The 21421-nt window shown below is 33.1% G+C and overlaps 3 protein-coding genes and 1 long non-coding RNA gene across 9 annotated transcripts; 2 read left to right on the forward strand and 2 right to left on the reverse strand.

Moving 5' to 3' along the window:
* The first annotated feature begins 10 nt into the window (after positions 1-10).
* Positions 11-6295, forward strand: LOC117243329 (homeobox protein 2-like). Of its 4 annotated transcripts, XM_033510693.1 has the most exons (6): positions 11-420; positions 761-800; positions 1047-1164; positions 1504-1944; positions 2026-2234; positions 2312-6295. In XM_033510693.1, exons 2-6 carry the CDS (start codon positions 764-766, stop codon positions 5173-5175), a joined length of 3669 nt encoding a protein of 1222 aa, XP_033366584.1. In that variant the 5' UTR covers positions 11-420; positions 761-763; the 3' UTR covers positions 5176-6295. The 4 variants fall into 4 exon arrangements, with proteins under 4 accessions (XP_033366584.1, XP_033366585.1, XP_033366587.1 ...); XM_033510694.1 differs by lacking the exon at positions 761-800; XM_033510696.1 differs by lacking the exon at positions 761-800 and having other exon boundaries at positions 1051-1164.
* Positions 5999-10121, reverse strand: LOC117243347 (sodium-independent sulfate anion transporter-like). The gene is made up of 9 exons (XM_033510740.1): positions 9605-10121; positions 9333-9487; positions 8608-8905; positions 8144-8456; positions 7905-8066; positions 7693-7833; positions 7360-7505; positions 7078-7269; positions 5999-6794 (listed from the first exon to the last, which is right to left on the reverse strand). Exons 1-9 carry the CDS (start codon positions 9737-9739, stop codon positions 6531-6533), a joined length of 1806 nt encoding a protein of 601 aa, XP_033366631.1. The 5' UTR covers positions 9740-10121; the 3' UTR covers positions 5999-6530.
* A 153-nt stretch (positions 10122-10274) lies between these two features.
* LOC117243389 lies at positions 10275-14462 on the forward strand. 3 transcript variants are annotated; one of them, XR_004495448.1, is made up of 4 exons: positions 10275-13186; positions 13312-13498; positions 13567-14147; positions 14250-14462. It is a non-coding gene; the product is annotated as an uncharacterized LOC117243389 (long non-coding RNA). The 3 variants fall into 3 exon arrangements; XR_004495449.1 differs by having other exon boundaries at positions 10275-11938; positions 12835-13186; positions 13312-14147; XR_004495447.1 differs by having other exon boundaries at positions 13312-14147.
* An 803-nt stretch (positions 14463-15265) lies between these two features.
* On the reverse strand, positions 15266-19315 carry LOC117243229 (probable chitinase 2). Its single transcript, XM_033510515.1, has 9 exons — positions 19139-19315; positions 17292-17489; positions 17047-17206; positions 16878-16974; positions 16588-16794; positions 16314-16511; positions 16104-16232; positions 15855-16019; positions 15266-15465 (listed from the first exon to the last, which is right to left on the reverse strand). The coding sequence occupies exons 1-8, from the start codon at positions 19200-19202 to the stop codon at positions 15855-15857; spliced, it is 1218 nt and encodes a 405-aa protein (XP_033366406.1). The 5' UTR covers positions 19203-19315; the 3' UTR covers positions 15266-15465.
* Between the last annotated feature and the right edge of the window lie 2106 nt (positions 19316-21421).

The raw sequence follows: 21421 nt of genomic DNA on the forward strand, positions 1-21421 counted from the left end.
GCAGTCGGTAATTTAGGGAGAACAAGTTAGGCTTGTCGTTTCATCGAGTGACAACCAATAAATTTCTAGTGTTTCGAAACGTCCTTCGAGGGGGGCATTATTTGAATTTCGAAAGCTTATTACGATTCTAAAATAACAAATTTTTCACATATACGATAATTATTATTAAGATAATCGAATGTCGTAGTACCGAAAAAATATGTACAATGAAAGGGCTATATAAACGAGACTTTTTTCTTATTCACTTTGAAAATTTTTCTTTCGTTTGCATTTACGCATCCTCCTGTCCATCAGTATTATGGCGTCCTTTACTGTGGTCGGTTGTTCCTCCTAATCTCTGTAAATTAAGTGGAAGAAAAACTTACGCTGCTAAAGTTTCTGGTTTAATGCTTTGGTTGCCGTCAGAAGATTAATTATACGGTAACCGGATAATTATCATTATCGTAGATGTAACCATCACATTATTTCCAAGTTTAACATTTAGATTGATGTCGTACTTATTCGATTTCAATTGCGTCGTAATTGTATTTATTGTAATTGTTTTTGATGTTCACGTTAATTATGTATAACATGCGTTTGATATAAATTCATTGACCAAAGTGATTGTAATTTTTATCGTGCTTTTTGTATGTCGTCCGTAGGATAATTTCAGAATTTTTATGTGAAGTAACATATATCGAACGATTATTTTTTTGTTGTTTATTACTTCAAATTTGCTACTGATCTTAGCTCATTTAGCGAATATAATTTGTGTCAGTAGGACATGCGGGAAGGTATCGCCCATTGGCGATTCATTAGAGGTATAACGTGTTTAACTATTTACTCTACATATATTTTATTTTTAATATTTTGCATCGTCCCATTATTTTGTTTCACAATATTATTGATTGTGACTACCTACGTTCAATATTGAGATCGTACCTGTTATTCATATATCATTTACAATCTTATGAGCATGTATTCCTTTAATCTGAATTCTGAATAAAATAATGTATTATTTTTTTGTCAAGAATTATATTTTGTTTTTGTACCTAAATTTGTAATAGGTAGAATGGATTCCACTGATACAGATTTAGAAAAGAAATTTCATACAGAGCAGATGGCCTTAATCGGCAAGATGCATAATATGCAGTGGCTAAAAAGTAATTCTCAGTTATCAGGCCAGTACGTTTATATCTATTTTATATATTTTGGTTTATTTAGGTTTTCTTTATTTCTATATCATTTCATATTATTACTTTAATGGTTATTAGTATACCTTTTATTGTAAAAACTTTAATAAAATATATTTAAACAAGTGGGATGTTTTCTATTAATGTTACATTTAATTATACCGTTGAGTGCTATTGTGATGTCCTTTGTTATGCAATTAAAATTATAACCTTGTAAGCAAGTGATATTAATCAATAGTAAAATCTTTTACATCTAAAGAAAACATAAAATATTAGGAAATTATTCATAACCGTATTTCCTAATGTTCTGTATTCATCTTTTATATTATAGCATAAAGGCACTTCCAGATGGAAGAGAAACAGTAAATAATACACTCAAAAGTAAAGTAAATGAAGGAACACAAGAAAAAACTGAAGTTGTCTCAACTAACACTCTTTCAAACAGTCCTGAATTAAATAAGATTGATTCTATTTTAAATAAAGATATTAATGAAAACAATAATACTCTAAGCAAAGATACGTCTCAATCACCTTTAGAAATTGTTGATTTTTCTCAAAAAGATATGGAGACTGTTTGGAACAAAGATGTTAATGTAACTAATACACTATTTCCAAATTCACAATCGTTGGTAATGCAAAGATTGGATGAACAGGAGGTGATCAATACGTCTTTGACAGAGGATATTGTTACAGTTCAATTAGAGCAATTTAGACTTAACGAAGAGGAAAATAATAAATCTGACAAATTACATAATGAAGCTGATAGCAAATGGTATGTAACAGATTAATTCAAGAACTTATTTTCTTTATTGTGAATTTCTCTATGTTGTATCTGTATTATTTATGTAATCAGGGATAATAGTCAGCATAATATATCTAACTTACCAAAGTCAGACAGTGATGTGGATAATCAAGTAAACTCAAAGCAGTGTCATGATAACAACAATAACAATGAAAAATCTAAAAGTCAGTCACCATTGGACACAAAGACAAGTATACAAAAGACAACTCAAAAAATTAATACTAAAAGATTGAATGATCAAAAGATTAAAAAACAATCAGGTGGGAATGAAATTTCTTAAACTGACTAGAATATCATTGTAAGGAATTTGCAGTAAAAAAATGTCTTCTGCTTGCAGGCTCTTTGAAAGAATCTTGGACTCCTTCGAAACAGACTTCTAAATCTAAAGATGACTTACTAAATTTATGTAATGATAATATAACTTCAACTTCTGTGGATTCAAAAAAGGTAGCTGTAGGGACAAATCCTAAGCTTAATGATAAATATAGCAAAGTCAATAGTTACAATAAAAATTTAATCGTGGGTAAAGGAGCACGAGTGAAGGAGCAACAGTTTTTTAAACAACATTTTTCTACATTTAATGATAGTGGTAATAAAAGCCGATCCATAGAGGGATTAGATGAGAAAAGTAAATCTGTTGCAACAAAATTAAAACTAAGTAAAAATGAATCAGACAAAAAAAATAATGAAATAGATGACATAAAAAAATGTCATAAGATTCATGTAACGCGTACTCAATCATATAATGTCCACTATAATAGAAATAAATCTTTAATAAAGTCACAGCAACGATATTCAAAAAATGCAACTAAGCCAGAAGAAAATAGTTATATTAATAATTCATCTGGCTTTAATAACAGTATTAACGTGTCTAATTCAGCTGAGAACGTATCAAGAAAGAAGTGTGAAACTCAACAACCTTTAGTAAATAAACAAATTAGCAGTATACAGTCCAATCAGAATGTTTCTGGAAAAGGTACAAAGAATTCAAGTATTACAGAATGCAATATAAATGAAAGAAGTTTAATAAAGACAAATTCAGTACCAAACAAACGAAGTTACTCAAATTTAACTAATGCGAAGAACAACAATGAAAGAAATATTAAAGATGATCAAGCATACAATCAGAAATTTAAGAAAGATTCTAATATTTATAGGCGATCTTCCGGTATATTTCAGACGTTTATCAAGGATGTAAATGGGAAAATGAAAACAGATGATCATAAAAGGAATATTACAGATAATAACTTGACAAAAGATTATAGAGTAAATCGTATTAATTCAGCAGATACAAAGATGCGTTCTCAATCTGAAGGCTCAAAGATAACTGTATACTCACATAAGACAAGTAACGGTGCTAGTAATATAAAGACTGATGCATTAGATTCACCTGCTATAAATAATGTACAGTCTATAAAATCATTAAATTGTTTTCCAAGTAGTACCAAAGATTGCACAAGTATATATACGTCATGTCATACACCACAAGAATCACAGATTTCACAGGCTTCTTGTAATGAAACTGAAGTACAATTTGTGAAGACTGAACAAGAAGATACTAGTAATAATAATAGCAATAATAAAACAAGTACTAGTAATTCAGAGACGAAATCAGTTAAATTTTTAGATAACGTTCAGGAATTTAATATGGCACATCATTCTGTAACATCATATTCTGATAATTCTATGCATCAAAGCAAGCCTCCAGCAAATTCATTTTATTCTGATTTACAAAATACACCACATACAAATAATGCTCAACAAATTGAAAACCACCAAAATGTACAAAATAGGAGTTATTTCGATAATAATAATGCTCAATATAATAATACAACCAGCAGCAGTCAAAATAACGAACGAGATTTACATCTTATGGATTTAGTACATCAAAAACCAGAACAAACATCGCATATGTCACCACAAAGCATATTGCCACAGAATAATTCTAATCCACCTATCGCTATGGGAAATGGGTTGCCCTATCAGAATATGCCTGCTGTCTATCTAAATCATTATAATAATGCACAAACTGTACCAAGAAAAACAGCTGACAGTACAATCATCCCTCAAAATATATTAATTCCAAGTACCTCTTCTTACAGTATAGAAAACCAAAACATGTTGCAAACCGACCCTTCTAATATTCTAATGCATAATACTCAAACGTCAGTTCTACCACCATCAGGTTTTCATAATCATCCTATAACTACACAGCATAATCAGTGGAATTTGCCTCTCCCAGATATGTTTCTTTTTGGGAACGTGATAAATCCCGCCCATTCTTTGAACATCCCAATTCAGAATTCCAGACACATGTGCAACGCGGATTTCAACAACATTCAACAAACGAGTTACTTGCAACATCCGTTATTTTACGTTCCCCCAATGTGTATGCAAAGCTGGAATCCAATGATGCAGTATCCAGCACGATTATTCCAAAATCCACCATACAGCAATTGCACCACATTTTCAAATCAAGCATTACCACCGAACAATTTGACGGATTCTATGAATTGTTCTGTATCGACGTCCGTGCAGAGCAACTTGTATAAACATTTCCAGCCGATACAACCTCTGGAAAATGCTCCGAGCTTTTCTGTCCCTGTAAAACTTGACAATTATATGCAAAGTTGTAAAACGAACAGTGTCAGAATGAAGGCTAATACTGTGGATGTTCACATGAGAGCTAGTCAATATCGAGCATCTGTGCCAAATGAGTATCAAAATTGTTCTCAAGATAGTCAGCTGATGGTACCGTTCTCATACGCAGTTACAATGGATCCTATTGCGAAGAATGGTCCGTCGAATATGCACATGCAGGTGAATCAGAAATACGAGCCACGCGCTTTTAATTCTACCAGTTATCAAAGAATTCCAGAGACCTGCTCTACGTACCACACTAATCAGGACTCTAACAACAGGAAGGATGACGTATCGAAAAATAATTCCGAATGTATACCACCTATGGTATCACCAAAAGAATGTATGTATTACGGAATTAATTATTCGCGGAAGACTGACACTATGCAAAATTCATCCATACAGTCGGATATAAAATCCGCAACTTACAACATGCATGCTGTTAACGCGCAGCATTACATCCCTCATTTTCAAAAGAATACGACTTACCATGCATCTTCAAAAGAGCTTTCAACCAGGCTAAACACGGGACGTAACATGCGCAAAACAATGGATCAGTAAGCCTAGAAAAACAGTGAACAGTACCATGCATATACACTTATTTCTTGTTTTCGATAGATAATTACAGTTATGCGGTACAAAAAAGGCGGTTGCACATTTACCTTACGATTTTTCATCTGTTTGTATCATCGTTATCTTTATATATGTATATGTATGTACATGTATGTATATCGTACAAGTCAGTTTTTTAATTAATCTAGATATAATATCACATACATCGTATTAGATGTCACGCACTATTAGAAGATAGTTTTCAAAGTTGAGAAGCTTTAAAAAGAAGTTTATATGATACTGCCATTTGTTGGAAATATTACGCGATAGTTCATCTTGTTTCCTAACGTAACAGTGTGAAAGTAGCAAATCTATTTTCTAGATTTCCTTCAGATATTTATATCCACCATGATTATTAGACATTGATGTTACTCGTTACTTGGATTCTATGTACTTTTAAAACAATAATCAAGCGCTTGTTACAAGACGTCTCACGTCGTGTAATTGGCGCGATACACGATGTGTAATTAGATGCAAATTTGCAAAATATTTTTTAAGTTCCTACTATCGAAAGTATTATGACGATTTAGGGTTTAGTTCGCATTACAAATATTTCCTTTCTTTCCTTTTCTTCTTGAATTCGATTCCTTAGTAGGTACATGTGATATCGTTACGATGATAATTTATGCTCTAATTGGTTACAGTGTTAAATAATTTCGTTTTTACGACCTAATATCGGCAAATAATTTTGTTTACTTCATTGTTTCATTCTGTGTTATTTGGAGGCAAAGAGTTTTATAATATATATATATTTTTGTTTAAATATTGCTTATATTGTTAAGAAATATCATATAGTTTATTTTTCGAGGACTTACAAGTTTTTACAAAATAAAACGTAAACTTGCCATATTTGGTAGATGTTATATATATATATATATATATATATAAATATATTATAATCCCTTGACATATTCTGATATGCATTTATAACCACAGTATTATTCTTTCATCTGTATTATGAAATGCACGTGTCAATAGAATCTCTTTGAAATAGATAAAATAAAGTAATTTCTGATGAATTATATCATTGCTGGTCGATTCGTATATCTTTATAAAAAGTTAAAAAAAACTTGTGAATTATCATACGGTTCATATATACATCATAAACATGCGTTAATGTTCATTGCGATTTTATACGATATCGTTGATAGTCTTACAATTCAATTTCAATATTATATTATATATATATATATTAAAAAAACAAAAAAGGAACAAAAAAAGAGGAGCCTGTAGAAATTCCAAATATTTTGTTGAAGATTCAATTTTCTCTATTTAATTTTCATGCCTTAAATTTAGAGTTCGTTTCAAAGCTTCGTACTCGTTAGTTCACTTCTCGTGGCACTGATAGTTATCCCATTCGACATATCTATTACCTCTGCACCAATTTCTTTAGCTACTTTGGTCGTGCTCAATTCTTTCAAAATAGCTACGAGCTCGGCATCGGTATTGACCACATCGATCGTTTCTTTGGAGAGCGATTGGATACTTTGTACGATTTCCTTGGAAGGTCGTAGCATTATCAAGAAGTGATTCTGTTCCTTAAAGTCTCTCACTACCATATTTAATCCCTGTAAATGTTACAAATCGAGGAATTTGAACAAATTAACGAATTGTGTTCAAATCTGTCCTAGATCTTACATCTTTGAGCGATTGTTGAGCAATCGAGTTATATCTTTCCTCCATTATCATCGTAATATAAAAATCTCTGCTATTTTCTCTGTAAACGCGATAAAGAAAAAAGAAAAAAATATCTTTTTGTAACAAGGATGTGAAAGAAACGGGAGAAGGAGGCTCGAAGAAGTAAAATCCAGGCCAAATTCGTAATCCGCTATTTCAGATAATTGCACGTACATGCGCCGCAGTGAAATCAATTTTATCGATGTGCTTGCAATCTAGTACGACGATTTTCGTGTTCTTGAAGTTTTTCAGTAATTTATGATGATCATTAGCTAAGTTCTCTAACAGATATATCCTCAGGTAATCCACCGCTGGGAACAGCAACCCGGCGCTGGGACGCACGAGGATGTAATTTAACGTAGGAGTCTGCGGTGAGAAAGAAAATAAAATGGAGATATTTTTAAAACAATAGCGATCTCTTTATCAAGTCTTTGTCTATCATTGTTATGTACTTACATTTCTGTATTCGATATATATTGTCGGCCTGGCGTTGAAATAAATTAATATTGCCAGATCAATTGCCACTCCTATTAAAATTCCCAATTCAACACCGGCGAATAAACATGCGAAGAATGTTGTGAAAGTCGGGATCAGATCTCGTTCTGGAATCACATTTCCGAATTAGTATATTTTGAAATGGCTTATGACAATATTCATACATTTATCAACATTCTCCGAATGACTTTGATATAGCTCTGTAAGCTTTCATCCCATTGTAAGTTACAATTCTACTAATTTCATTTATTATTATTATTTTATATTAAGTTTGACTGATTTTTTTTTACTCACTGCTGCATTTCCAAATAGGTCGTATCATTTTCACCTCGACCATGAATATCACCGCACAAACTATCACGGAACTTAAGGTCGCTCTTGGAATGTAATAAAAGTACGGTGTGAATAAGCTCAGAGCAAGAATGACTAGAATACCTATAATGGATACCACCTAATTTGCATCAAATATTCGCGAACGTTTATAATCGCGAACGTTTCATAGTTACCTGTGTAGATACCGCCCAAGGGCGTCCTTACACCGGAAGCATCGTTCACGGCGCTTCTGGAAAACGAACCAGTGACCGGCATGGAATGGAAAAATGATCCAACAACGTTGCACAGACCCAAAGTTAACATCTCCTGAGTAGCATCGAGCGACTTTCCTCGTGCTTTTGTTAAAAATATAATTAGCGTTTCGAAGAGCGTCGAGAGCTATCGGAAAATGAAATATCGCTTGGAAACTTACAAAACGCCTTCGCGATGGCAACATTCCCAATAATCGAGATCAAAGGAACGATTATGATACCGGTACCTAAATTTTTGCACATATCGAGGAAAGTTACGGTTTGATTTCCAACGTTTACCGAGAAAGGTGGTGGAGTAACGGAGGGTAGTCCGGCCTCGACGTGACCTGTAAGAATGAAAGGTGCTCCACCGCGATTTTCGAAGACGTACGACGCCACGGCGCATAGAATTACGACGAGGGCGTTTCTACCAGTTCCAAGGAACCAGATCAGTTTGCTTAAAATTTTATTCGAGACCTTGGCATCTTTGAGTATCTGGAACGAGAAGGAAATAAAAAGGAGTTGTATGAGTATGTACGACTGGCTCGTTTTTCTCGTTGATTTTCTGTCTTCTTTTTTTCTTTTTTACGTATTCACAGCGCACACGAACTCGTTTTGCTAGCGAATAGAGTCCATGGTGAATTACCTTCAAGGTTAATAGAATTAGAATGCAGCAGCAAGACAAGATCAGGTCAGGGATTCTGGTCCGGTGGATGTTGTTAACCAATTCCCGCCAAATCTCGATGAAACTTTCCCCGTGTATCTTCAAGCCTAGTAAACTCTTGATTTGACTGCAGGCGATAATTAGACTGGCGGCTGACGTGAATCCCGATACGACAGGCATGGAAACAAACTCCACCAGAAATCCCAGTCGAAGGATTCCGAGAACTATCGTAACGCTTCCTGACAAGAAACACAGGAGGATAGCGTACTCGGGAATACCTCTGGAATACCATAAGAGCAGAAATATTAAACGTTCGAACACAAACGAACCGTGATTGCCAAAGCTACAGAAATAATTTGGGATCTCGCGTTTCCGGGATCAAAGGACAAGAGCCAAGTGAAAGGCTATTCGTCAAAAGTTCCAAGTATTTTTAAACGTGATTCGTATGATAAAAGAAGGCACAACATTATTAAAGTAGGTGGATCTGAAGACTAAGGCTGAAAGGAAGTCGAAGTAAGATAACTGCATTTCAAAGGATAACAGCATCTTTTCAGTCGCTATTATATTATATGATGGCTCCAATTGTCTGCTATGATATACGCAAATTCAACCATTGTGTTAGTCAATTGAGATGGTTCATTCATAGGCTTGAATCTTAAATTAAGTCTAAAGGAATAATGTTTTCGCGAGATGCGTGGACAGCTTACCTCGCGTACGTGTATGTTAGCAAAGAGATCAACGCAGTTGGGCCAATATTAACTTCTCGGCAGGTACCAAAAATTATGTAAACGAAACTGCCAGCAAACGCGCTGTAAAGACCATATTGCGGCGTCAGACCTGCCAATCCAGCGTACGCGATCGCCTGAAATTATATCAAGTTTGTTCGAATCGGATCGGTTATGGAATCATGAAATAGACATCGCGAAACTTTGATAAGACTTTAATTCACGACGATAAGATCATGATCTTTGGAAAATACCTGTGGTATCAGGGTCAGGCCCACCGTGAAACCCGCAACCAGATCACCCAATGCATCCTTTGTTCTGTACAGGGGTAGCCAATTCAGAACAGGAATTCTGTTCTTCAATAACTTTTCGAAACTGAATCCAGTCATGTCACTAAAATTTTCTTCACCTCAGTCAGTCTTTCTTTGACCTGAACCAAACAATTTCAGCACATTTTAACTTGGAATCCTGAAAACACGATGCACTCCGGTGACTCGATTTGAATGGCAGACCACGGCGAAGGAAGAACTTTGATTTTGAGCTTCAATCGACTCTCCGTCGTACTCCATCGGCGTGTCTTCTTGCTATGCGAGCTGCATCGTCTCATTAATTGAACGCGTACCCCCTTTCCATTCAACGTCGACGAAATGAGCCGGCAATTAACGGATCTTCGAGTGACAATTAGTAAGTATAGCAAACGGTTTGACGTGCAAGGACACGATTTACAATCACCTGACCGGTGCTCACGTGAGAACGTTTAAACGTTAAGCACGTGATTCACCAATTTCTTCAGTTACCACGAATGTGCCACCTTAGTATTTTACTGCGCTGTTCACCATGTTCTTTCATTTCAGTTTCACTTTTCTCTGTCACTGACAACGCATAAGTGGTTCGCCATAAAATGCGAAAAAAAAAAAAGAAAATGGATGTCGATGGATGGAACGTTTCTTGGACAGAAGGAACCTACCGATTGATGTGTCGTCTTGTACCTGTTCTATACACTGATTGAATCTCCAGCTGTTTCACACGTGCCTGATTCTCCCACCATTGTGGTCTGGAACTGCTGATACGTCCGTCAGAATTCGAACGCATGCGTCGATCCTTCTCTAAATGGTCACTGGGTTTGGCAAACGCAGATTGTCGCTAATTTACCTAACAAATGTTGGGCGTTTTTTCCATCGCCCTATATCCGGATTTTCAGCATTCTTTTGAGCTTCCCGTTGGTTGTTCTCCATTCGGATAACCATCTGCTCTTCTCTTTATTTTTTGAACTATAGCCCTTTTTGCGCACATCCTGTATTTTATATAATTCATACTTATATTCAAATGCGATCATTTACATCTGGTCATTTAACATATTCGCAGATTTATTTGATTTTATCAAGAGATATTATGTAAGTATCATATGGAGATCCTTTCATACGGGCCATCAATAGTATTTTGTTGTAAGTAGCTGTAAGATGTAAAATTGCAACGATGCAGCATCGCTAGTCTCCATCGAATATTATATTTCTAACAGTTACTAAGTTCTACACTTGTTTGTGTTGCCTATAATTTTATACTTTATTTGTATAGATTTATAATTTACTTACTTACTTATATATTAAGATTTATAATATATTATATTTTTGTTGTATTTTTAACGTATAGGATCGCAACGAAATAGCATTTCTAATTTACACCTGGTCTCACGCGATAATAAAATACAAAAAAAAGATATACAAGAACCACGATTCGTCGCAAACGATGGTGATTACGGCACTCCAATTATTGCAGCGTAATACGACGGTAGCTTATCCTTCGGTAAGAAACATCGTTACGTCAATCGGAAATAAACATAAAATTGTTACAAGAAACTATCGTCGAGCCATCGTGAACATCCGATTGTTCCAGCACGGAATTCCTTCCGCGCATTATCGCGGAATGTGTCAGTGGACATTGTCAATCGACAACAGATACGTTCCGCTACACTTTTGCACGAACCTTTTCTTCTGGTTTTTCACTGGAGTCTTTTTTACCGGCGAGTTTCTTGTCCCGAGAGAATGGTTGAAATTCTTATCATCGAGCGCGACACATCGTATGCATGCCTGTAATTACAAGGACGTTGCGTGGTCTTGAACGACGTTGTGTTTTGCATGTTAACGCGGCGAGTATAACGATGAATTCACGAAAGTAAAGCAGAAATTATTAATGTTTTATGGGAAAACATAGCACGAAACTTTTTAACTTTTAGATTTATTTCTATAGTACCAAAGTCAAAACGTAACGCAACAAACAATTTTAATATATATAATGTTGATCGATTATATTATTCTTAAAAATTGAAACAACGATTGAACGATAATTTGTTTTATCGAAAAAGGTGTTTAAAAATGTTCATGAAACAGTACGAAGCTTAAATAAATAAGTGAATAAATAAAATATATTCGTGGGCTAATGTTGGTATAAAGTTTATATAAATAAATAAATAGAAAACGTTCAAAAACGAGTGTTAGCTCGAAGTTTAAATAAATAAGAATGAATCGAATGTATGTTATTTCTGATGCTTGTAAACGAGTATCTCGAAATAGCAGAAGAATTTATACATGGTAATTACAACAACTAATATTTACGTCATGGCGAAGGAAATAATTTTGTCTACACTTGTGAATATTACGAAATTGCAGTCTCACATTAGAATATGTTTGAAAGACGCATACTCGTGTTGAGACAGCTTGAACAAAACTACTTTTAGCTGTAGGCAATAAATTAATTGTCATTGGACAATTGGAAAGGAAAAAGACAGGAAAAATTATGGATTATGTTCTTAGTATTGTATTCGACAACTGGATGCATATCGATCTGAACATAGAAATAAATTGCCTGGTTGTTAATGTTTACTATCATATTTATTACGATGAAACTTCCAATTTTGTTTTATTATTGAATAAGAAATAGTTGGAACAAATATAAAATGTGTTCGTTCCAAAGACAAAAATCTGGATTTATTTATTTATATAATTATTTATTTACATTATATTATTAATTATTTATTTATATAATATTTGGATATCTTAAAAAATATCATAAAATACGTACACAGCTGCTAATGACCGAAATTTGAATTTAAAATTATCCAAGATATTTGCGAACAGTATGAATTGAGATCATATTTAAAATTGGGTAAAATATTTAAGTTGCGACTTATTGAATTTGATCAGTTTGATTTCGCTTTTAAATTAAAGCCGTAATTATTATAATTTTATTTTTACAACCTCTTTAGTACACGTTCGCAAGAATCGTGGTAAAAGTGTAGAAAATATTTTATCACTCGAGTTAACGCTGTTTCCAAGACGTCAAATAATCACATTATACGTCATATTATTGTTTCATTATATGTTTTGAAAATTCCACAGTTTTTATTTCTCTGTCTCGCTAATTTTCATATCAGTCTACTTGCTTGCCCATTGCTTCAGACTATGTTTATATTTTCCTTTATTTGCAGGAAAACTCGCACGCTCTAAAATTATCTGTGCTCCGTCATAGCTTAAACATGTAAATGAAAGTAATTGTTCAAATTACTAGTGTAATTAATTTTATTTTCATAGCCTGTTCGTCGAAAGTCCACGAAGATCCTGGTAAAAATACAAAAATTGTAAAAGTAGAGAATTTGTAACATATTTGATCATCTGAATGGATGGATTAGTACAAATTGAAATGTCATGTTTTCATGGCATTTTCCACTCTTTAATCAGGGACATTCCTGGAAATAATCGAGGCTCCCGATTGCAAATTACTGGCTGACAAGAAAGAGAGCGATCTAGGGTTGTCTAAGATTAGAGAGATCCTTCGTACCTGTAAGTCAAATTTACATTTTAATTTTCAAAGTATAATATTTCTTCTTCGTCTATTTCGTTTTGTTCTTTTGTTTTGTACGAATCATAATTCTAACATCTTTTCCGATCGTTTGTCTCTTTTTTAGAAGAGAAAGGAGCAAAATATTTTTTGAAAAATGAGGACGATGCGTTCTTTTCGATCGGGAATATATTAATAGAAAGTAACAATACATCTAACAGATCACTAACAAAATAAAGGCATCGATGAAAGACGTGATGCAGCGTGTAAGGCGCATTTTTCTCAAGAAGTTCAAGAACAGAAAATGAATAAAAGTTAGCATTCTTGTCTCTCACTATACTTTATGTATTATTTATATTATATTTATTACTATATTTTATAGCGATGAAGTAAAAATTCAATGGAAAGACTTTCGTCCCCCATATTTAAAATTAACATTACTTAAAAGATAAAATCGGTCACTTTGATAGAATAATAATACATAAATGTAACTTACAGAATAATAAATCTGAAATATATGTACGAGTTAAAAGTGACTCAGCCTTCGCTGTACATAACACCGCTTCTAGTTCAGATATTTAAGGACGCTTCCCAACTTGCTAAATTAATTCTAGATGAGCGATGTGAATTTTGCTAACAAAGTACAATTACTATAATCCTCAAATATTCCTTTGGAAGGAAGGTGGAAAATCTACAATGGAATTTTTGCATGGATTATTTTGGACTATAAGCTTATTGGTGGTAGGAAGGCTTCTTAGGCTTATAAACATACAAAGATATTAACGTGATAAATAATTAGAAGAGATAAAAACAAAGATATCCTGAACATGGGATGAGCATAAGAAAAAATTCTGACTAGGAATCTAAAATTTTGCATCTAATAAAACGTGCAGGACATTTGTGCGTAACAGTAATATTATTGAATTTAAAATCAATCCTGCACTGAAATCTCTCGATGATAATGTAAGTTAAGTGAAATTAATATTATTATCTCAATTAATTATCTTATTAATGATATATTATTTATTTAATGAACTTTTTGATGAATTATAAAATTTTGTATAGAAATAAGTGTCGAGAAAATGCAGTATCGGGGTATTTATAAAACATAATACGTACCTGAGTTATTTGCGCCCTGGTGGCAGAAATAGGAATTAAAATTTTAAATCACATCATTTCGCGCGCTGTCATGTTGAAAGGTGGCAGCATGAATAGCAACTGCAGAGAATTCGTGAAAAATATGAAAATTTAACGTATATCGACATGTCAGTGCTTCAAAATGGTAAGAATCTTCTAATCTGAATTGTTCTAAATTCAAAGTTATTAACATATTGCGGACCACGAATCCTCGTGTTTATTCTAATGGTGGAAGTCGATCACGAAAATTCTAGTATTTTCGTCGTTGTCAATTAGACAGAATCGATTCAACTATACTTTGGGTATATTTAGTAGCAAAACGACTGGTCTGCAATATGTTAATATACAATTTGCAGTGTTTTATGGTATTTTTATGTGAATAGGTGGATATCGAAATAAATTTCAAGAAAATTCGAATGATACCCGGATACTGATAGAATATAACACGTTCCTGAGCCTGGATACGTAACAAGCGCGCGGTATCGTATTTTGAGTAAAATATTATGCAGAAAGATTTTAAAAGTTATCATTGTCTTTTTGATGTGTAAAAGATAGTAGTTAAGTGCAGAAGTGTTACGATAAACAATTATATTATTAGACATATTCATATTACAATTGTAAGATATCATCGCCTGTATATTATGCATAATTTCATAGTAAAATTAATATGTAATAAAATGTAGTAGAATAGCTAGGAAGGATGCATTTGAGTCTTATTTATAATTAATAGTTAGTAGCATTTAATCAAGATCTTAGTATTTCATTGGATATTTACATTCTTTGTAAATATCATGTACTTGTACATTTCATATTTATTTTCTATATTACATTCTTTAACTGTTAGCTATTCTACAATTCTCTTGACACTGTATGAAACAGTATGTCTCGCATAGATCCATATGATTAGTTTAAAATTTTATTTTAAGATTAGTTTCCCGCGTCGATTTTCCTTAAATCTTCTTTTATTGTGTGTTTTGTATAACGATCTAAAAGTTGAATATTTTCCAAACGCATATTAAGAGGACGATTTGTTTATTTATTAATGTTTCAAGTACAGTTTAAATGCTTGTTCATAAGAGTAAGATAGATGGTGTCGTGGATCCTTCCATTCTCCTCCATTTGCAGTACCTTTACATGATGAAACCTGGGCAATCGTATTATTTGATATACAATTACTAATATATAATTATAAAACAAGCTTGTTGGTTGCGATCGCGATTGTAGTTTTGGTCACCGTAGACGCAAAGTCCCATTTATTGTCACGTCAAATCCGCCATTAATCAATATTTCCATTACGGATAATGACAGCTTTAGAAGAACATTTTCGAATGAATAAAGAGAGAAAAATCAGTCCATCAATCTTATCTTTATAAAATTTTTAATACTGTCTCTTCATTACTAACTCGTCATTACCAAACCGTTTCAGATATAATATGCAAAAGATATGAATATTATTAAAATAAGACTATGAGGAGATTATGTGATGGAAAATGAGTTATTGTCTTCTTTACTATTATCTTTATCACTAATTACCTAATTTTTTTCAGATAGAACCACGTTAATCGATCTTAGTAAAGGATATCTGCCACTTGTTGGATCTAGAGAGTCTTGCAAAGATGCGCATTTTCCACTGAAGTCATCGGTATCGATGCTCCAAACCATTACACCAGCCAAATTTAAGTTCATCGCATATTCGATCTAAAAATTTTGGAAAAACATTATAGAGGTAACGCATGTAGTACTATCATTTATTATCATCATTTGTAATGGATATTAATCAACCTTTTCTTTTAAACTCTTGGGGTTATCATATACTATAACGAATTCCTCGTCAACGATGTAAGGTGTAGCGCTACTATTATCCCAGCCACGTACCCAAGAACTTCCATAATCCACTAATTCTTCACAAATCTGGAATTATACATGTTCCAATTATTTTATAAAAAAGAAATAGATAATGTATCCAATTAGTTTAACAAAAGTAAAACTTACTTCATTGTATCCCATAAAACCATCTTGGAGAGTGTAAGGCCCCTGAAACCCGTTTCCGACGATCGTTCGATTCATTGGACTTTCTTCAGGAGAATTTAATGTGTTCATCAATACAAAAGTTCTGCCATACGAAGGCAAGCCTAATACTAGTTTATCTGCTGCTGCACCTCTACTTAAGTAATAATTGAGTGTATCCACCTAAACAAAAATTTCATTCTATATGTATTTCATCAACGGTACTCGATACTCATTGTAGTCTATCCAAATGCATTACCACATCCAGATTATCTCCAGCTCTTAATGGTGAATTCGGCAGCACTTTTCTATCCCATGATCCATGATAATCGTAGGCCATTACATGCATATAGTCGAGATATTTGGAAAGTTCGGGAATATCGTATCCAGCATCGATGACGTTTGGACCAACACCTAAAGCTGCTGTTAATAGATAGTTCGACTCTTGGAATGCTTCTTTCAATTCCTATTAGAACAAAGAACACGATTAATTTCTGGCTCAGGCAAAACTATAGTTTCGATAAAATTACTTTGCGCTACGTTATTTACCTTCAGAAGCCTGACAAAATTTAATTTGTCTAGTACACTACCACCGCGTGATCCAGGATACTCCCAACTTATGTCCAAACCAGTAAAATTGTATGCCCTGTAAATTAAAGATTATCGTACAAATCTGCAATGTATAAATATTAAACTGTCTTAATGTTTGATTCCTTACTTAAGGAAGTCTACTACACTCTTAACGAACGCAGATCTTCGTACAGGCAATGAAACAAGATCAGAGTATTTTGTACTACCCTCGTTATATCCTCCAATTGATAGTAGAATGTTTAAATGTGGATACTGTTCACGAAGTGCGGTCATTTTTTTGTAATGCTCTGGAATATTACATAGAACGAAAATGTCATTTATATATGTAGGTAAACCTTTAATCGTGTCGAGTAATTTGCAATATGTATTTACCTTTGGTAACATCTAAGTAAGGATCGAGGCTCTTAATGGCCCATGTCGTGCTGTCCAGCCCGGCGAATGTATATATAAGGTGTGTGCAAAGTTGTGGTTCAATATCAGGAATATCAAACTTTCCATTACTACGTCTGTAAATGGCCCAGGAAGCGACATAACAAGTTACTACCTTATTATGCTTAGGTCCTGATTGAGCTTGATAGAAAAAGAAACATAGCTTTAATATAAAGTTTATTTCAACTTTTTTTCGCAAAACATTTATTCCTATGTATATATGTATAATAGATTATCTTTCGAACGATGTTCGGAACTTGTTATTTACTTTTCATTGATAGAATACGATTATTATTTATCTAATGTAAATATATATGAGAAACATTAAATCATCGAGGTAACTTTCTAATAAGTCATTAATTATATGGTACTATCTTTGGTTATTTATATGTCTTTGAGCAATGAAGTGAAACAAAGGTTTCATCGAAATGTCAGGTTTCCATTGTATAAGCTATCAAACAAAATGTCAAACTTATTCTCAATTTCCCTTCTTGTTGCATAGTGTATCATCATATAATAGGAAGGTAATCTACATCCGGATCATATATAAAATCTTTAATCTCTATATTAGTATAATCTCTGTTAAAGATTTTATATAAGATCCATTTATAGAGATTATATATAGACATTCTTTATACATAAAGATTTTATACATATCCATATAAATCTATATATGTATATAATCGAATAAAATCTAATCTAATCGAATGAAAATAGATATATAATTTTTATATCTATACATACATCTCTGTAGATAGAAAATTTGATAAAAATAGTAGCTTCGCTGACAAACTGCTATCTTATTTTATTTTATCAAGCAAATGCAGAATAATAGTTTTAAGATATAAATTATGGCGTTGGCTTTTTTTTATTGAGAAAATGTTATATGAAATACCGCGATACCTTAGCTATCTATCTTTGATATCGTAGAATGAATGGTAGTCGACATTTAATGCCCCGAAAGGCGAATTGCAATTTTCTGACTTGAAATAATAATGCATAACTTCGAGATGAATGTATGAAATATAAAAACTGAAGCGCTATTTTGTAAAGGAAAATCGTTATATATGTTGGATTTTACATCCCGTCAATTTTATCTATGGTTTCTTACAATTTTCCCATCATCCTGCACAACTTTTTCCAGTATATATACGGTGTATATAGCGGGTGGCCGGTTCTAGTTTTCAAGTTATACATAAAAGTATGTTTGACATGATACAATGAATCTGTCGATGTATTACCTCCTCATAAATTTTAATAGAATTCTTTTAAATATTTTTATAGTGGTGTACGAACAATGAAAAAATTAATGAAATAATAATAAAAATTTGGGTAACACCGATAATAGTGTAACTACATCACATACACCATAATTTGGACACACACACGCATAAGCAGGCAATGGTCACAATATCTCATTTATAATTTTGTATAAAATATAGAAACAAAGTACATATATGATATCAAGCATACTTTTGTGTATAATCCGCAAACTAAAACCGACCACACTATATATGTATAGGAAAAAGATGTTAAGAATGTTGACCTTGACAACATATTTCTAGTTCTAGGTCTAGGAGTAACTATCCGGCAACTTCACCGATTATACTTTTGTAATATCATAGGACCTATAGAGCGATGCCTTATTAGAATTTTAGATATCTGAAGGAATATAAATTTGTCATTTTCCCACTATCCTTCTTTGGATATAAATATGTACTCTTTGAAATTTATGTTATGCGTTGTCGTATTAATGCTAAAGAAATTATTTTAATTTAATAGGTACTCACCTAGGATACCATTGCTACTGAGGAGCAATATTGCAAGTAGAGACAGGAACACGCACACCTTCATTATTGAGAACAAATAAATTCGGTTTATACCGAATTATTGTTCTGGTAGATAGCTTTCACTTGACCACAGTGTCCTCGGAGAAAAAAAGCAGTCGCGCGTGCGACTTGCAAAATGGTGCAGGTAGGATGTTTGTGTAGTAAACGCCTAATACGTACCTGTGCGTATTCCATATATATATATATACTAAATTTCCGGATAGATATTAGGATAGATATCAGGATATATATCGGGATAAATATCAAAAAAATAGGAAACAAGCAGATTTAATTGAAAAACAATTTCCGCCAAAGATAGTCATTCCCAGAAGTAAAAGAAACATTGGAAAGCATTTTATACTTTTACAATAATTCAGATATCTAACTTACTTAGATTACAGTACGATAATACTTAGCGATTTGTTTAATTGGTTTCAAACAAAAATGTAATTTCATATTACTAAAACATAAAATGTGCATTTGCTTATCTTTTATATTTTCATTTTTGTAAGTAATGATTTTAACAAAAAGTGTTTCATATAAAAGTTAGATGTTTGGAGCGGGATATAATTTGATTATTTTATTTTTTTGTAGGAGGATGCGTAGAGGATATGAAGCCCAATTTTGTTTTTCTTTCTTTTCGAATATTCTTTATATATCTGGTGATATACCAACTTTTTATCTTGCATATTTAAAGAATTATAGCGGAAAATACCTTACACAAAGACAGCTTCTGCTTTGAATTATTTTATTAGATGTGCAAAGAGTTGTCCAATCGTTTCCAAAAATGTATCTATTCTTATGATAACTTTTTGAACATAGCTGCGTTAAGGAAATAACTCCTTGAACGTGTAATAAAATCATTTTCAAAGCAGAATATATTTCTTTTGATAAATCTATGGTGTATATGATCATACATAAATTTAGTGTATTTTACAACTCTGTTCTACTTTCTAGCATAAGATTATATCAAGGTATTCTTTTAGTTCAATTATTAATTTATTTACTTATATTATTTTATTTAATAATTTTTCGAGGTCGGTATTTCAGAATGTGACACCATTGACTAAGAGTAGGATTGCTGTGTACTCGTCTATATTTCTGTACCGAGCCAGTGATTTCTGTTACTTCGAGTTTCTAATTGGAACCGATAGATGGCAACACACATCTAGAAAGGGATCGTACTACTGTGCGACAAGGACAGATATAGTGGTCGCAGACAAAGGGCGCGACGAATAGAAGTATAGAGTTTAATTATGATAGCATTTCGAGACACATGAATCGAAGAAATTTTCATTCGTAAAAGATATTAGTTAAGGGGATCTATTTGTGAATTGTTTGTAATTGTATCTGTTGAAATGGACTGACTTTCTTCCTTTCTATTTTATATCATTATATGCAATCATTCAGCTTCCAGTCTTCTTAACCTAGAACACATTAATTTTACTTTAATAAAAAAAAGGACGGTTTCTGTGCACTCAGATTTTCTGTAAATACATAGATATCCATAGACTACAAGTTGTACAGTAAACGTTGTACAAATCCGTAATCTGTAGAATCGCGATTGATTCGCAAACCAATAATAATTATTACTTGTATCGCGTCCATTGAGTAGAAATCTCCTTCGAAATATGGTCAATTCCATTCCAAGGAAATACAAATTCCTTCTTTTCTGGCCTTTCTTATTTGTTCGGTTAACAACGACTCTCGTAGATCCGAATCAGAAGGAACCTCTTTACGACCACACGAGGTCGAAATTCAAGAATTGTTCGCTGTTCATTGAAAGTGGCATGGCTTAACGAGCGAAAGAAAGAAGAAAAATACGTGTTGCGTGGTAATGACAAATGCTGATTCATCGTAAAGGGCAAATCTCTGGCACTCGTTTTGTTTTATGTTACGTCACGCAGATCCGCCGATTTTACGTAATTTTTTCACGAGCATTCGGACGTGCAGAATAAAAGCTTGCTTCCGGTACCATCGCGCTTAAGACAGACAGCGAAATCATTCTCGCTGTCCACCTGTCCATCAGAATGGAAGAGCTATAAATAACCGAAATAAAGAGACTTAATCGTGCAATACTTTGGTATGGTTGATTCATCTAGAATTGCGAATTTGCTGCAACTATGTGGAATTTGTTTACTGGGAGATGGTACTGTTGGAAATACGCGAAATAATCGCAAGATTTTATAGATATTTATGTATTTATAGGAAATTTAAGAGCATTCATAAAGATATGAATTTGTA

This window comes from Bombus vosnesenskii, unplaced genomic scaffold (genome assembly GCF_011952255.1).
Source record: "Bombus vosnesenskii isolate JDL3184/JDL3185 unplaced genomic scaffold, Bvos_JDL3184-5_v1.1 scf7180000013265, whole genome shotgun sequence".
Lineage (NCBI taxonomy): Eukaryota > Metazoa > Arthropoda > Insecta > Hymenoptera > Apidae > Bombus > Bombus vosnesenskii.

Bases quoted from the DNA above. Each gene is read 5' to 3' on its own strand.
- LOC117243229 (XM_033510515.1), bottom strand. From the start codon at position 19,202: ATGAAGGTGTGCGTGTTCCTGTCTCTACTTGCAATATTGCTCCTCAGT. The intron at 16,975-17,046 runs GTAAGGAATCAA...TTTAATTTACAG, and splicing joins AGTGTAGTAGACTTCCTTAA to GGCATACAATTTTACTGGTT. The intron at 16,795-16,877 runs GTAAATAACGTA...TTGTTCTAATAG, and splicing joins ATTTTGTCAGGCTTCTGAAG to GAATTGAAAGAAGCATTCCA.
- LOC117243347 (XM_033510740.1), bottom strand. From the start codon at position 9,739: ATGACTGGATTCAGTTTCGAAAAGTTATTGAAGAACAGAATTCCTGTT. The intron at 8,457-8,607 runs GTAATTCACCAT...TTCTCGTTCCAG, and splicing joins TAATTCTATTAACCTTGAAG to ATACTCAAAGATGCCAAGGT. The intron at 7,834-7,904 runs GTAACTATGAAA...TATCCATTATAG, and splicing joins CTTGGGCGGTATCTACACAG to GTATTCTAGTCATTCTTGCT.
- LOC117243329 (XM_033510693.1), top strand. From the start codon at position 764: ATGCGGGAAGGTATCGCCCATTGGCGATTCATTAGAG. The intron at 801-1,046 runs GTATAACGTGTT...AATTTGTAATAG, and splicing joins CCATTGGCGATTCATTAGAG to GTAGAATGGATTCCACTGAT. The intron at 1,165-1,503 runs GTACGTTTATAT...TTTATATTATAG, and splicing joins AATTCTCAGTTATCAGGCCA to CATAAAGGCACTTCCAGATG.